At 35.5% G+C, this 17446-nt stretch overlaps 1 protein-coding gene across 5 annotated transcripts in view; it reads left to right on the top strand.

Moving 5' to 3' along the window:
• The window catches only part of BIRC6 (baculoviral IAP repeat containing 6), a 192248-nt gene that overhangs the window by 117708 nt on the left and 57094 nt on the right, over nucleotides 1–17446 (top strand). For all 5 annotated transcript variants that reach the window (XM_062572049.1, XM_062572052.1, XM_062572053.1 and 2 more), the window contains 6 exons: nucleotides 3461–3592; nucleotides 5826–5993; nucleotides 7254–7427; nucleotides 10962–11158; nucleotides 13765–14065; nucleotides 16743–16960. In XM_062572049.1, coding sequence (XP_062428033.1) covers nucleotides 3461–3592; nucleotides 5826–5993; nucleotides 7254–7427; nucleotides 10962–11158; nucleotides 13765–14065; nucleotides 16743–16960 — 1190 coding nt within the window. The remainder of the gene's footprint in view (nucleotides 1–3460; nucleotides 3593–5825; nucleotides 5994–7253; nucleotides 7428–10961; nucleotides 11159–13764; nucleotides 14066–16742; nucleotides 16961–17446) is intronic.

Raw genomic sequence — 17446 nt, 5'->3', positions numbered from 1 at the left:
TTTACTGTTAAGGTGGTGGTTTCATTCTAATAAAAGCAAATGAAAGCTGAAATTCATCAGAGCAATTAAAATTTTGCTATATTGTAGATGTGCGCGCTGAACTATAGCTGTCCATGCTTTTGTCTAGGTATGTATGTTTTTAGGCAGATATATTTGTATGTGTAATTTTTCAGAACTCAGTGAGTTTGAAAGTACTTTAGAATCAACTTTAATTTCTGAAGCAGATCTTTGTGGAGTTCAGAGGAACTACTGCTTTTTATATACATATATCTACTGAAAACTTTAAAATTATCAACAAACGCTGTGGTGACAGTTTCAGCTTTTCTGCATAGTGCTTTAAAATAAAGATATTGCCCGAATGTACTTAACAACAAGATGACAGAAGTACTACATGACATTTCCAATGCTAGACTCCATTTGGCATTTCCAACACTGGACAGAACACAACATGCTTTGGGCTTTGGCTAAAAAAATAGCGAAGCCTAGAAAAATGCATGAAACTTATTTACCTGTGATCAATAATTTACGGTTTTTGATAGAATTCTCTGTTCACTTAGCGTCCGAACAAGGTCATGTGTAGAGTGTGGCAAAGGTCTTTAGACCCTTGTGTTATTTCCGGTCAGGATTACTGTAGTGGGTGGAATAGCTCGCTGGGTATGAGGTACGTATCAGTTATTAAACAGTGCCACAGGCACCACCGACTAGCCGCCTCAGTGGCGTACGGGGGCCAAGCTGAGAGCCGGTGCTGGCAGCGTCTGGGGAGGGGAACGTACTGACGTGATGTGTTGTAATGCGTGTAATTGAAAGTGGTCAAATGCTGACGTTGTAAAGCATCCCAACATTGGATTTTGCTAGGGAATTGTTATTCTTTGGCTTCAATTTCATTTTAAATTGGAAGAATTAAATCTAGAAAAAATCAGATTAACTAATTTTTTTTATTATTATTGTATTAAATGCTTTGATTCTTGTATATCATTCTATGAAGTCTGTGTTTAGGAGAGTAGAGAAGACTTGAATATATGAGGAGTAAACTGTGTATTTGAGGGGGTTGAGGGAGGGTGAAATGGGAGGGGGAAGGGACCTATGGAGGGGAAGAAAGGACTCAATTTTTGGTGGCCCTCATGGATCACACAAGTTAATACTGCGGAGTGCTTTAACTCTTTTTTATAATTTCCTTTTAAAAATAAGTGTAAATAGGACAAAAAGAGTATAAATTAACATTTGTTTTCTCATATTTCAGCCCCTCTTTCTGTAAAAATAGAGCACTTACCTAAGAAAACATTTCTCTTTTTAACTGAACCGTCTTGTCACATGCATAACTGATCTGCTTAGCACAAAATATTTTCATGCACACATAGGCAATAAAGACTTGCTGTATACATCTGAAAAAATATTGCCAATTACCTGAATAAGCTTCTAAAAAAAGGTGGTCTGTTTTGTCGTTTTCCTCTTGTGCTTTATTTTTCTTCTATCTGTTGGGAATGTTAATTCTCGATTAAGGTCATTTTTCTTCATTAATGGTTGTATTAACGATTGGACTATGCCTTTAAGACAGGTCGGATTGAGAAAACTCTTGATTTGCTAGAAATACACCATGGCCTTTCAATTACAGGCAGGATTTACCCAATTCACAGCCCTTAAGTACTATGTTTCTATTCCTGACAAATTTCTAGTAAAAACGCAATAAACTTATTTTCTACACTAGGTTAACTTGTTCCAGTTTCAAGTAAAGCGAAAATACCGCTGTCAATAGCTTCTTGCCTAGCTGTGCTGCCCTTCTGCGTGCTACTGGCTGACCACAAATGGTTGTGATTAGGAGAATTTCCAGTGTCCAGTAGGCTTTATTAAAGCCTGTTTCTCCTTCTGCGTAGTTTTTGAATAACCCTCGTCTCCAAGACTGGGGAAAAACTGGCATCTGGCTGGAGCTGTAATTATGCAGAAGCAGGAACCTTAGGATATACTGTTCCTGTTTGCATGTTATTTGGACTTGCTGCTATCCAAATTATATGAAAACTTTTTTTTTAAAAAAAAAAAAAAAAAAAAAAAAGGCTATTACCCTAACTTTAAACTACTGTCACCACAACAATAATAAGAACTTGTGAAAATCCTGTGTCAGAGGCTATTCCTTGGATTCATTTTTTTAAATATAACATCAGTATTTTCTGTATGATACTAAAACCACAAATTGATTATGTCATACTTTCTGCAAAAATAAATCACAGTAATTGTGTTCATCTCTCACACTTTTTTCCTGCCTTCAAAGAAACATCGTCTAAAATCGTTGCTAAATCTGCTGCTCACAGGAAGGAAATGTGCAGTATCATTGCAGATATGATTGTCAAGGATGAGTACCAGTTACTTTGCAGGCCACCTCCTTTAGCCTTGAGTTATGATACTGTTCAGCAAAATTGAGGAACAAAGCTAGGTATCATCTGAACACTGAAAATACCATTGTTTTAGCTTCCTCGATAATTTTATTAATAAATTTATAAATACTCTACTAATAAATGGTCGTTCAATCAGTGGGACCAGACTAGAGCTACTTTGAAGTGTAGAAAATAATAATAATAATACTATTAATAATAACAAATAATTTTAAAACCCCACACCCAATCTGAAATACTTAGTGTGGATGTTGAGTCCTCAGTATAGGCATTTTCATTATTCATATCTTCTTTTGGTCTGTCCTAGTGGGTAGACATAGACGTGACTGGTGTCTTCAGGCATAAATCATAATGTATTTCCAATCAGGTCACGCTATCTCTTTCAGTGCCTAAACTATAGATATGGAAATTAAAGAAAGCTGAACTGTTCTTCTAGGTCTTGAGCCATGATTGTGGCTTAAGGCTGTGATTTAGTAGAAACAAGAACCTACTCGGAAACAATTAGGAAATTATTTGACTGTTTTAGTGCTAGTGTTGCATCTCAGCAGGTGGAAAATGATCCACTGTAACCAGTAATCAGTAATTTAGTAGTTACTTCCTGGTATTTATGGTCTGTGCTAGCCAAAATAGTTGAGCTGCTGTAATCTAGCAATCACTTAAGCAAATGGCACAAATTTTGAGTGTAGTGTGTTCTTTGAGCATCTTTCAATTTCAAAAGAACAGTCCTACTCACCAGTACTGAAATTGTATCAATGTATGATACTGGATACCCTAAGCTTAATAACTAGTTTAAAATTATTAGAGGAAAGTGTGTGCATTTGGGTTTTGTTTGTTTGTTTTGACTTTCTTTCTTTCTTTCTTTCTTTTCTTTTTTTTTTTTTTTTTTTTGTCAAGCTTATCCTAACATCTTAATTTTAGGTATTTATAAAACTATTACTGCCTGGGATAGAGCGGTAAGCCAGTAAAATAGTAGAGAATGGTAAATACCTTGTTAACAGCCTAGGAACTGGTAATAAAGTTAACTTGATATCTTAAAATACCTTTTTTTTTCTTTTTTTCTTTTTTCCTTCCTATAGATACACCCAGTATCACAGCTAAACTAATTAATGAGCAGAAAGAAGATAAAGAAAAAAAGAACTATGAAGAGAAAGAAAAAGTTAAAGCAGAAAATGGGTTTCAGGACAATTATAGTGTTGTTGTTGCTTCTGGTATGTTTTTTCTTCTATCCACTGAAAAATGAATTTCTGTAAACATTAAATGCAAAAAAAATCATATCAACCAATAATTCATTTTATTACTAAAAATGATTAGCAAAAACTATATTGCCCTATTCATCTAGCTGGCTGTTCCCGGGAACTGGTCTTTGCTGCTTGAAACACTGCCTCTAGTGAATTACATGCTTCACCAAATTCATACTTAAACAAGCACATCTGTGGTATGCTGTGGCTACTGCATTTTACAGAATTTCAAGGAGCCGTATCTTTGCACTGGCTAGTGTGTTAGAATTTGATTGCCCACTCCCACAGTGCATTTTTGGGAAGTAAAAGTTCTTGTACTTTGCATAACAACTATGCTAAAGTCTGTCAGATGGCGAATACATATAAAAACAGTGTTGTTCTACCTGGAAACTGAAAATAGAGGTTTTTTTCCCTCTAAAAAGTAAGCTGGAAATCCTTCTGAAATCACTTATGTAAGCTTGTCTTCTCCAAAATTGGTATGGAGGTTATAGTTGAACATGGTGATTTTTCAGTCGTACAAGAAGGTTACAGTTCAGGTGATGGTTGCAAAGATCATTAGTCTTTCAATTTGAAGCTCTGGTATATGAGAGAGATTAATGAACTTCAAACAGTCCTAGCTTTCTGCTTTTATAGAGCTATCTCAATTTCATTTACACTTCATGAAGCATGAAGAAGAGATGCTGATTTCCTTTGACTTCTGGCACCAGTGTTCTCAAGCTTTTTATTTCAGGATTTTAGATGTAGAGAAAATGCTAAATTCAAGTGTTTAATAGAGCAGTTGTTTCGCTAATCTTTGTATATATCCAAAGCAACACAGTTGATAGTTAATTGCAGCATCTTTATCTGGAAAGGTGTTTGCAGTAGCTGCCACCTAAGCAGGGTAAACATGTTTTGATAGCATCTAAAACATTTGTCTGTTCAAGTGAAAGGTTAAAACATGAATAAAAGAACCCAGGAGAAAAAAAAAATCACGATTGGAGAAATAGCATAGCATACCTAGCCATGTGTTATCCCAGTCATATCTCTGATCATACTGCCTGATATATCATTCCCTTTTTTAGAAAGAAACAGACTTAAGTTTTTCTTTTTGCCTGCATTTCTTCCAATTAGGTAAAAATGTAAACTTATTCCATTTATTTTCGTTCTTACTACTTTCTTTTTTTGTCTACATTTTCTTATATTCTATTTAGTACTTTTCAGTCTCCTCAGAGATTCACCCAGCCAGTGTTTAACTTGTTCCTTGTTTGTAAAATCAGTAGAGATTAGATATAGTATTTGGGGCCTGATCTGAGAAGAGCTAGTTTAGTAGACTGAGGTGATTGGAGAATGTACTGAGTATTGTAATTGTTCCTATTGAGCAGCTAAAATCAGAGCACAGTATAGCATTTCAGATGGGGCTGTTGTTAACTTCTCAGACTCTCTTGTCTGCTTATAAGGCCATATTCACTGAGGTCTTTGTACGCGGACCCAGCTACCCACTGACTTTTTTTTCAGTTGGTCTGTCACCTCCATGGAAGTGTACATGATAGTGGTATAGTTTGGCTGAGTCTTAAGTCAACTTAAACTGTCCAAAATACGAGAATCTTGCTACATAAGTTCAGTAGGTTTTTCATTTATCTATGCTGCTTTTTAGTTTTCATGTTGTTTAAAGGTTTTGACCTAGCCACCTTTAAAAGCGTGTTCAAAGGTAACTTTCATTGCATGTGCTACTACCAGAGCTGCAGCTGAAATCGCCTTGGTAGACCAGGCAAGTAGGCTGTTTCTGAAATATCTGTCAATTTAGGAATTTTTTCCTTTATTTGCCCTCAGCTGAGAAAACAACCTAAAATGTTTTGTACTTTTTTTTTTTTTTTTTTTTTTTTTTTTTTTTTTTTTTTTAACCTAGGGCTCATTGCTGTGCAATCACTTTGCTAGTTTAATGTAGAATCAGAACAGTAGATTTTGGTTTTTTATGGATGATCTGATCTAGTACAGTTATGTTTGGGGCTCAGGAGGATCCACAACCTGTTAAGTGTTTAAAAATAGTAGGATTAGATCCAAATAGATTGTATATATCAATTCCTTTCGTATTATTTTATTTGTCAGGGCCAAGAATTTGGACATTTTTCCTAGCATTGAAGATATTGAGTACATTGCATCTTGGCTAACTGGAGTTATTAAATACCAGAATAACTTTGAATTTTTTACTTTTATACTATATTAGGTTTGAAATCTCAGTCAAAAAGAGCTGTTTCATCTACCCCCCCACGCCCACCATCAAGGCGAGGAAGAATGATGGCGGATAAAGTAGGTACCTCTTCCTCAGGAGGAGAGTCTTCCAGCAAGACCATTAGTGTTCCAGTCTTTCACCTATATCATAAGCTTCTACCAGGTAACTTTAATAACTGTCTTTAAACTTTAAAGTGATGGTCTTTTTCAATGGTTGTTGTGTCATTAGAAAGCAAGTGTAATGTTTGTGGACTTCTGTATGCGTCTATTCAGCCTTCTGAAGGGTAGAACACTGTTGCAATTAATTGCTTTTAACTGAAAGTAAAATATTGCAACATACTGTAGCTTGATGAAAATAATGAATATGCTGATCTTCCTTGAAGGTTAGTTCCTGGTTCCTAAACAAGATTTAAGAAAAATTTCCCCCTTAGCTGAGGAATAAATGGATTTTTTTGGTAAGGTGACTTACATTTTGTTTGACCTGCAAGTCAGGATTAAAGGAGTATTTTGCCCTGTTGTGTTCTGAGTGGGCAACCAACATCTATTGCTGTCTGGAAAGTTCTGAAATATTCTTAAATTAACTCTGTAATACCTGTGTTTTCAAAAACAGCATATTTTAAGCAGTTTGGCATGTTTTATGTAGAGCAGGTATGTACTCGGGCTTTATCAGCTATCTGGACAAAACTATACTCTTTTAGTGGCAAATTTGTAGTTGAGGCGTAGAACAGAGGAGTCATAAATTTTAATGAAGACAGATCACTTGTTACAGAACTATTATTTCAGGAAAAGAAGAGTTGGGAGTCATTAGAGAGTAAAGAAACTCTTCTACAGAGAGAAGGACTGGTGTGACTGGAACTCTTAACCTTAGAAAAGGGATAAAGTACAGGGACATAAATAAAATATTTTAGTATTATTCAGAAGAATTTCTTATCTATTTTATTCTATAAAAGCAAGGATGTAGTTAATGAAATTAAGAGGCAAATTTCTAATCAAAGTCATTTTCACTCAGTACAATATTTTTTTTTTTCAAATTTTGACCATTTTCCCTTATGCTTGCACACATTTATGCTGTCACAATACAAAGATGAAGAAGGGGTAGGATTTAATAGTAGTGAGCAGGCAGTACCTGCTTAAAATGCACATCAAATTACCACCATAGCTTTTTGTTGCATTTGCCAAGTGCTTGAGCTTTTGGCACAGAGTTGCCTTAGGGAATGTTGGCATAGTTCTTCAATAGGCTCTTCCAAATTGATGGGGCCTTTTTCCAAGGAAACGAATGTTAAAAGTAAGGCTTTGGTTTAGAGCCACGCAATATTTAGTTTTCTTGGCATCTTTGGTACAAGTAATGAACAGCACCTGGACAGGCATGTTAAAATAACCCAATCATAATTTTCTGCTCTGACTCAATGCCGCTGTTGTTTAGGCCAACCATTACCGGCTGAAATGACACTTGCTCAGCTTCTAACTCTGCTGTATGACCGTAAACTCCCTCAAGGCTACAGATCAATCGATTTGACTGTTAAGCTTGGTTCCAAAGTCATCTCAGATCCAAGCTTATCAAAAACAGACTCATTTAAACGTCTACACACAGAAAAAGGTGAGTGTTTTGACTTTTTTTTTTTTTTTTTTTTTGTATCCTTCTTTTTCAAAATGCTTTTATTTTGGACAAAAATGGATTTGTTGGTGAAAAATAGCACATTTTTCTATTTCTTCTTGGATGGTGTTCCTGCATTGTTTACCACGAGGCAAGTGCTAAGCTTTGTGATAACAAATGAATTCATGGCCTGTGTCTTAAAACTGTGTATAGTAAGATATAGTAATATGGTTGTTCTTGTTTCACTTTTGCTTCTTTGCCACATTGTTGGGTATGATGCTATTGATTGGTAGATACCACATATTTTATTTCTTGATGTGTATACCAGTTCTCAGTGGTAAGTATTTGCACTGATACCTAGGGCGGATTAAGCAATGCAGGAGCCATATGTTTGAAGCTGTATCTGTTACCAAAGCCTGTCAAAATTTTAACTGCAGCAACTCAGTTACTTAGATGCTTCTTTGATAAAGGGAATTCTTCTCAAGTCCTGAAGATTTCGTAATTCCAGCTTTTAAGAACATTGTTTAGTACTTGTAAGTAATAATCCATTTCTTGTTAACTGCTTGCTTATATGCCTGCTCATAGAGGTTTTGGAGAAGGGGCAGCTGTATCCAGGGAATCTAGTTTGAAGTATTTTGACATCCTTCCTTCAGGGGAAGGAATTAGAGGAATGGGACCTTGAAATTAAGCTAAGATGGTGTGCTGATCGCCGGGCTGCTGGATCTGCTGATCTGCTGCAAAAAAGTTAATTTTTTGGTTACTTTAAGATACAGGCTTGTGGTAAAAACTATTCTTTAGATAGATAAGTATTTTTCTAGAAAAGATTGAGTAGAGAGTTGAAGAGGGAAAGAAAAAAACAACCAAAAAACCTATTTTTCTGGCTTACTGGTCTGAGCTAAGTATTTCCTAATTGCATCTAATGGCTTTAAAAGGTTGATGGATATGCAGATCTCTCACTTTGAAAGGCTTCTTTCATACACAGTTTTTGTTTTTCTGTTTATTTAAATTCTAAACCTCTAGTAAATATTTTTCTGTTATTTTAATGAAACTTAAATAATCATTTGAAGTTTGGTTTATTAATAGAGTTGCTTGTGAAGACAAAGACTTTCCTAGAAATTTTATTGGATTGCTAGTCTTTTTTTTTTTTAACGTGAGACTAATACTTTTGAAAAACTGACCTTGTCATTGTAAATCTATTGAGCTGTCATATAACAGATCAAAATCTTACCACTAACATTCAAACGTCTTTCAATTACCACTCATCTGTCAAGCAGGTTTTCCTAGTGCTCTATAAAAAGCTAGTATTTTTGTTAGTGTTTTTTCACTCATTGCTTAAAATAGACTTTTGTTTTGCCACCATCCATGGTAGATAGATTTTATACCTTAATATGGTGTCCTGAGAACTGTATTTATTACTGCTATACTTGACAAAAAGTTTGCATTTTTTGATTCAACCTGAGGAGTAGCCCTTGTTTGTGTGACAAGCAATTTCACATGGCTGAAGTTGATGCCTTCAGTGAAAACTTGCAGAACATTCATGGAGGTAAAATGATGTAAATCGGTAAATGGTGTAAATTTATAAGGTAATTAACTAAAGTAGGCACTGCAGAGGCGTACATAAGGTTAAGTTTACCTCCTTGCAGGAGTGTTTACTGGGTGAGAGGAGTAGCAGCATGTTTACACACATAATAGAAGATCTGCCTCTACCCTTACTCACTGATGTATATTTTTAAAGTACCTTTTGTAGAGAAGCAGTGAGTGTTACAAAACGTTACACTTTAGTTGCATTTTTAATATTTACATATGTCTATTTTTTATTTTCCTTCCTTAGGAAGACTTACAACTTTTTACACTGTAATGTAAATTCTGAGCAACGTACGAGAAATAGAAGGGTTGAATCTGCCTTGCAAAATCTTTATTTTAAAATACTCCTTAGCAGGAAAATCTGAACTTTCCAGAGGTCGGATCAATTCATGTCATCACAAGCAATTGAACTGTAAATACTGTTTAGCTTCACGTGGTGGAATTCTCCACTTCTCCGATAGAAGGCAGTCCAGCATGTTCAAACCACCTACAGCTATTATCTGTGATCATAGGGGAAACTAGTGGAACGGTGTCTTTCTGTATCCTTAACAGCAGCATTCAACGTTGAATGCACAGAAAGTTTTGTGTTTAGGGTCTTTCTTACAAAGATTATCCTGCTTTGGAAATGTTGGTGAGCTTTTCTATTTCTCATAGTTCTTCAGGCTAGGTCAAGAATTGATGTACATACCCCTAATTGAAGCTTATTAGGTTAGATACTTTGATCATGTTGCTCTACAGAGATATGCTTCTCCCACAATTTATTCATGATGTCTTTGTAAACTAATACTTTTTGCTCATTTAAAAGTTGAGAATCTGGATAGGGACCTACTGTTTCCTATTCTCCCTAAAATTAGAGAAGATTTTTTTTAAAAAAGGTAAAAGATTAAAAATCTACATATAAAACTAAAACAAAATACATGTTCATTTTGGTAGCTGCATTGACTACAGTGTTCTTCTGTGTTTTTACAAATACATAACAAATGATGGTGTGTATGCATATGCACATTTTTAATATAGTCATGCATTTTCAACTGGGTGTCAGACTGCTCACAGTGAAGAGATACTGAGACCACTACATCCATGTTGCATTGCCACATGAATATACTGTGAAAGGTTTGAAGAGGTTTGCATTATAGTATGTAGCAATATAATCATCAGTATAAACTTTTTATAGGAAATACATTGAATATTCACTGTGAAGTTGGCCTATGGTAATGAGCAAAGAGGATTGTTTTTTGGTGAAATGAATCATGACTAGGTTCTATATATAAAGTTGTGTGCAACAATGTGTAAAATGAGATTTTTTTTTAATCTGTTGCACAGTATATACACTATGGTAAGGTGCTTAGTCATGAATGGGAGGAAGGAGTCTAACAGAAGGTTAAAAATAGAAGTCGTCTTCTTTTTGTAAGGAAGAACAGAATTAAAGAAATCTGACAGCTTTAATAGAGGAGCATTTTGGCACTTCTCAGAGAAGAGAGATGAGAATTACAGGTGTAGGCTTCTGGCTGCTTGACTGGGCTTTATTGATGGTGAGGTAGATGATGGGAAAGGGGAAATTAAGGAGAAATTTCCTTCAACATTTTGGAGAAAAAAACAGAAGACTAATTTGTGCAAAATAACTCTATCAAAGAGTAACAAACCTACTCTTACCTCATAGTTGAAAAATAGAATAAAATAAAGTATGTTGTCATACTTCCAAAACCAACAAAATTTTGAAGCCATATAGATCAGATTTTAATGGTATGTAAGTCTGTATAAATTGGCCAAAAGGTACTAATACCACTATTTATTTGTTTACCTCACAACCTTGTACTTACCCATTTCAGTTTCTTGACTCAGCGCCTTCTGAGGAAGGAATTGCTGTGTTTGAAGTTCATTTTTAGATGGAGGAGGAAACAAATGCAATGTTTATGATGCTATATTAATTTCTATATCCATCTGTTTTTATAGAACATGTGGATTTATTGGGGCCTTGCCCTGAAGATGAAGCAGTCAGCCCTGGTGATGAGTGTATGGACGCAGTGCTAGATGAATCACTTCTTGAAACATGTCCCATTCAGTCTCCACTGCAAGTTTTTGCAGGAATGGGTGGATTGGCCCTTATTGCAGAGAGACTCCCTATGCTTTATCCTGACGTAATTCAACAAGTGAGTGAAAAAAATCAGTGTAGAAAAGTGTGCTGAGATGGTTTCCCCCTCCCTCCCTTTTTAAGAGCAATGTTTTTCCTATAATTCCATATTTTCACATATTTTGGCTTAATTTGCTCTGGTTTAGATCAGTCTGCTGACAATTGTGCCAAATTTCTCATTGAAAATATTTAACTGCATCCTTTTAATGGAAGTGTTACATTTTACATTTCTCCTAAGTGGCGTCAATATAAAAAAGATTTCCCATGTGAAAACTGTAAAAGATTTTAAACATACACATGAAAAATGACTAGAGAAGTACTAGCATAGCCTTTTTCTGTTTAGAGCTCTATCCTCAGGGTACTTTAAAAAAAGATTTGAAAGAAAATGAAAGTATTTCTGTGAGTTGAAAGAATAAAATTTGGGGGGGGGAAGAAGTTAACACTAATCATGCTTCTCTGATGTAAGAAAATTTATGTAAAATCATGAAAAGAAAGACACTTTGAGTTTTAGTCTATGCTGTACTACATATATTACCTTTAGCCAACAATCTGTAAGGCTGTTATTTCTTTGAATCTCAAGGTAATCAGGGTCAAGCTTTGCCAGTGTTTGCTTGAATAAGAAATTTGGGGGGGGGGGGGGGGGAAGTGGACAAGTAGCTGATATGGTCATGCCTGATTTAGTAGGAAGTATTTTCCCCCTTCACTCAGCTCTTTTTCGAGTTACATTTAGAGCTGCTGTTTCAAGGTATGTTAAAATATCTGCAAGCACATGATAATTCTCACCTTCAAAGGCGCATATTCTGATGCTGCTTTTGTTACAGTTCAGGATTAGGGTTCCAGTTTAGCAGAAGAGAATAAATGAACTCTTTGAAGAAGGAAGTTCCATTGCCTTCCTAGTTGTAATGGCTTTGGTGTTTGTCTGCGTGCTCTGCTGAGCTTGCTGAGCCAGTTCAGCTTGTTTTTCCTCACCCTGTCATGCCCTTCTTCCTCTCGCTTTATGAACCAGTAAAGAAGTTTTCTGGTTGATTATTGGGGCTGAATCAGCTCAAAGGAAGCAAGACCATCTCCATTCAGTAACTTTGATATGTTAGTTTGGCTTGGTTGAAGTTCCAGCTTAAGCATCTGTCTCATCTGTATAGCTCTTAGACCAGACATGAATCTAACCCTGTATGTTAGAGTATTGTAAATATTAGAGCTATTTAAAAACAAAAAGTTTCGGTCTAGCTACCATTGAAATCGTAGGCCTTTCACCATTGACTTCAATTGGATGAATTAGATTATGTTAATGAGCTTCCAAGAGAAAATAGGTACTTCATGCTGATAATGACATTTGGTTATGGAAATACTAACTCTGTTTTAATAGGAATTAAAAATTACTGTAACTTGTCATTCTAACCTACAGACATGTTACACTGTACCTCCTTGCAAAGATTATTTTAAAAAGATAAAGAATAGTTACTTCTATATCCACTGTTTTAATTAACATTTTCCTGAGTGCTATATATGATTGTAAAATAGCACAACCTTTCTGACTGTGACAGAGGTGCACTATTTTCGTTAAATTTGTCAGTGCATGTCCCATGTTATTTGGCTCATTTATGTTTAGAGGGAAGGAAGGGTGGGAAGAGACTACTTCATGCCATTGTTGTCTTCGTAAATTAAAACAGATTCACTCCTTTTTCCTCCAATAGCTACAGGCGCTAATTCAGTAGAGAAGTATGTGCTCAGAGGTGCCTTCTCACGTAAAGTGATTTCATTTGACTGTTAATTTTTCACAAAACAGCTAGGAAGGAATATGAACCAAAGCCATAGGATTCATAAATAAGTACTGATGTAAAAATAAAAAATTTTTAAATCTAATTGCATCTGTTCATCTGAGTAGCATGAAAGCTTGAAGCTTTTGTGGTGTTTAATTATGTGAGGGACTTGGGCATCATAGCTTAATTTTAGTTGCGTGTATGAATGTTTTCTGGGGAACTGTACAAAAATCCCCCTTACATTCTGTTTCCCATCATAATGCCTGGCTGAATAGTGCTCTGTGCACTGTTAGTCTGAACAGAAATACAGACTGTTGTGCTAGAGCATAACAATAGTAAAATCCACCAAATAAGCAAAAGCCAGAAAGGAACACAAAAGAGTTACTACAAGACTGCTAAGATAACCAAAAGTTTTCTTAATTTTAAGCAGTTATGGTTAACTGTTCTTTTCTGAGAGGAGATTAAAAATAAACTTGTTCAATTCTCACTGTGATAAATGTTCAAAGTAAATCAGCCATTTCTTATTGAAGAGGCTAGTATATAAAGTAACTTCCATATATTTTATTTCACTGTCTGGGCGTCTAGATTTAAACAACACTTTTTAACTGAGGATTTTAGGTTGGTGAAACAAACTTGCTTATTATGTAGATGGAACTTCCTGGGATTGTTTTGAAATTGCAACAAGTGTGCCCTTTTAATGCATTTTGGCTGGTGCTTATACCTGTAAGGGGCGGTGAATTTTCTCTGACTGTTTAGTTATGTTTGGTGTTAAGATTGTATGTCCTTTACATCCCTGTTCTAATAAAAATTCTGCCTAGGTGACTAACTGAATAGCTACAAAAAATTTTGATCGTTCTTGTTTTTTAAGGTGAGCACTCCAGTGGTTACATCGACCACCCAGGAGAAGCAGAAGGACAGTGATCAGTTTGAGTGGGTCACCATTGAGCAATCAGGGGAACTGGTGTATGAAGCACCAGAAACGATTGCTGCAGAACCTCCGCCCATCAAATCAACGGTTCAGACCATGTCTCCCATACCTGCGCATTCTTTGGCTGCCTTTGGTTTATTCCTTCGTCTCCCTGGCTATGCTGAGGTGCTGCTAAAAGAACGGAAACATGCTCAGTGTCTGTTGAGATTGGTGTTGGGAGTTACAGATGATGGTGAAGGAAGTATGTGCTGCAATTATTACGTTTCTTTGTAGACCACAGCTAGATTGTTTTACTTAAATTTATTTACAGTGTAATGCTTTAGCAGGAAGTTAGAACTGGCTTGTGCAATTTAAAGAACTGTGTTGCTAGCATCCGTACTACTGGTTTATCTCTAAATATTAAATTCTTCCTGATAAAGTTCTGTGGAGAACATCAGTATTCAAGAGTTCTCATCTAGATGTCAAAGTAATTGTAATATAACTACTTATAATGCTTGCAGATGACACTCTGTCAAGATGACAGCGCAGTTGGACAGAATGATCTGACGGAGAACATTCAACTAATTGAGCAAAGGTTTATATTCCTGTAACCAAACGCAAAGTGCATAAGAGCATAGCTACAGCAGAAGCAGAATAAACTGTTAGAGAGAATGTTCTAAAGAGAGGCCTGATCAAAACAGTTTGAAAGGAAATTTAGCTTAACAATGTGAGGGGGGAGAAAGGGTAATGGTATCCTCAGATGTATGAACAGATGCGTTGAGAGGCAATATTGCATTTGTGGCCAGTGTCTTTGCAACCAAACCTGTACAACTGCATATTTTTCTAAGAATTCTATTTCTTAAAGTGCTTGGGAGAATTGAAACAGCGTTATGTGAAACGTGCCATAAGTACTTTTCTTTCCTTATGACCTTGAAAAGAATGCTATTTTTTCTGTGCAGCACGGAATTTAAGTTAGTCTCTGCTCAGCAGCTTTTAGTGGACAACATGTATTAGCTCTCAAGACCAGCTGAGAGCTTTTTCTGCTGTCCCTTCTGCTTACCTTTTTATTTTTCTTACTTAGGTAAAGGATAGGAGACATGAATAAATTGGATAACAAAAATTATGTCTGGCTATTTACTTCAACCTCATATGAATAGTAATTACCTGAAGGGCTGGTTACAGTCCCTCAGATTTTTATGTCCTTGAGTGATTCCAGTCCCTTGCTGTTGCAGGCAATATCTTCTATCCCTTTTCTATAAAGAGACCAGCACAAACGCTTAAATGAACAGGATTTTTTGGTTGGTTGGTTGGGGGTTTTTTTGTGTGTGCCACCACTGTAGCTATTAGAATACAGCTCCAGAAGATTATTTTCCTGATAGGAGTTGCCTTTAATTTCCAACCTAAAATTATTTGAATCCAGTTACCATTGTGCCAGCATTGTTCTTCGTCTTAAATAGCTCTTCTTTCTCTGATGTGTTTGTTGACAGGAATTGTATTCCCTCTTAGCCTTTGTTGTTGCTGGTCTAAATAGTCACTTTTGCCATTCTCTACACCAAAAGTTTGAATTTACCAAAGATGGGATGTTTGATAAACACAGTGCACATTAGTTCCCTGTATAAGGCATTAATATTTCTCTTTTCCATTGGAAATGCGTATTTTCATATACCTTAAAATCACCTTTTCTTTAGCCCATAATATGAAAATAGATGCTTATAAATCCACAGTTTATAGCATAAATATGGTTCCAGTTGTCTGTGAAGGTAAATCATGAGCAAATATTTAAATTTTCTTCTTTTTATCTTATTGTCATTTGGCTACATCTACAGTTTTGGAAGTCTATCAGACATTTTTTGCAGAGAACTTCAATTTTGTTTATGAAGAGCTCAGTCAAAGAACTTCTGGATTCTTTGTCATTATTTTCAGTAAAAACAATAACGGACAAATTTAACTGCTCTGTGTGCCTGTGCGAGTGTGTGCGAGAGGAACACGTACATATAAATGCATATGTAGTTGTAGTATATATTTCAGTATAGACCTGATAAAGCTGATAAAGTATTAAGAATGGGAGAGAAAATAATATATATTTTTTTAAAAAATAAACTTTGAATGGAGTTGACTAATGTACTTTCACTGTCAAATATCTCTATTCCCCTATGTATGGGGAGGGAATGTGAAATGCATTGTTAAATACCAAAAAGATTGAGAGACAGCTTCCTAATTTTATGTACGTTTTGTTTATAAGTCCATGCATTATTTGTAGCATGGCTTTTTAAAGAAGTAATTACTTTTTCCTCCTAGTATGAAAGGTTTACAATGTTAAAGTAATTCTAGTACAGAATTCAAACATGCAGCTCATCTGCTTAAAATTAGGTTAGTATTTTGCCATGTATTCAACTTGAATAGCATCACAACTTGGATTTTGTCAGTGATTTAATTCACAGTTGTCACATAAATATAAAATAAAAAAGTCCTACATCATCATAAACTACTGCAGCTAGTCAACTGTGCTGCTATTAGCTGACCATGTGCATTCTTTAAGTTGCCCTAGTTGCGAGGTTTTTAAAAAAAAGAAAAAGAAAAAAATAGTTTGAACCACCTTTGTTCTCTTCATTTAGAAATATGTGTAATCAAATACATAATCATACTCACTATTGGTAACAAAGTAAATTTTTACTGTGGAAATGGAAAATCAAATTTTCATAAACATTATAGTGTTTGTTCTTACTAGAGTCCTTAAAGGATGTAAATTCATGTTTTCTTCTATACTCTTTTCTTGTTGAAAGATTTTTAAGAGAAGCCTAATATTAGAACATTTTGCTGTAGCTGAATATTTACGCCTTGAGTATATTTCTACTTGTATTATGAATATCATTGCAAATACTGGCTGTATTGAACTATTAAAAGAAAATGTGGTTTTGGTATTTCCTTCTTCAATTTAGGTCATATCCTGCAGTCCCCTTCAGCAAACGTGCTTCCAACTCTTCCCTTCCATGTGCTGCGCAGTTTGTTCAGCACTACACCATTGACTACTGATGATGGAGTACTGCTTAGGCGAATGGCACTGGAAATTGGAGCTATACATCTCATCCTTGCTTGTCTGTCTGCTCTAAGCCATCATGCACCGAGAGTGCCCAACTCTAGTCCCAACCAGACAGAGGTAAGTTCAACTGCAAAATAATTACCGCTGAGATGTAATAAGAGTCTTAACTATAAAAGAGAAAATCTCACTGCTTTCATAGCCTAATCTCTGTGGAGTAGACATTTGAATGAAGAACAAAAGCGATTAGGAAATACTTGATTAAATAGTTCTGCTTTGCATGCTCTAAACAAACACAGTAATAATGAAATTTACCTAACAAGTAAGGCTTGCCATGAGGCAGTAAGGGGTAATCTTTTAACTGAAAACATGCCAGTTGCTTTCATGAGACCCTCCTTCTCAGTGCGCAAGAGTCATAATGTGCAATGGGAGGTTGTTCTTATCTTTTAATCCTCATTAGATAGCGTGACCTCATTACCTTATTTAGCACGCATCGTCTAAATTCTACTGACTGCAAATTGCTTCCTCTTAAATGCCTTTTTTTCTTAAAAAGAAATTTAAATGAGTTGTGAGAGTTAATGAATAAAGGCATTAATTATTTTTAAA

The sequence above is a fragment of the Rhea pennata genome, chromosome 3 (assembly GCF_028389875.1).
Source record: "Rhea pennata isolate bPtePen1 chromosome 3, bPtePen1.pri, whole genome shotgun sequence".
Classification (NCBI taxonomy): domain Eukaryota; kingdom Metazoa; phylum Chordata; class Aves; order Rheiformes; family Rheidae; genus Rhea; species Rhea pennata.
This window is presented reverse-complemented; position numbering and strand designations above follow the sequence as displayed.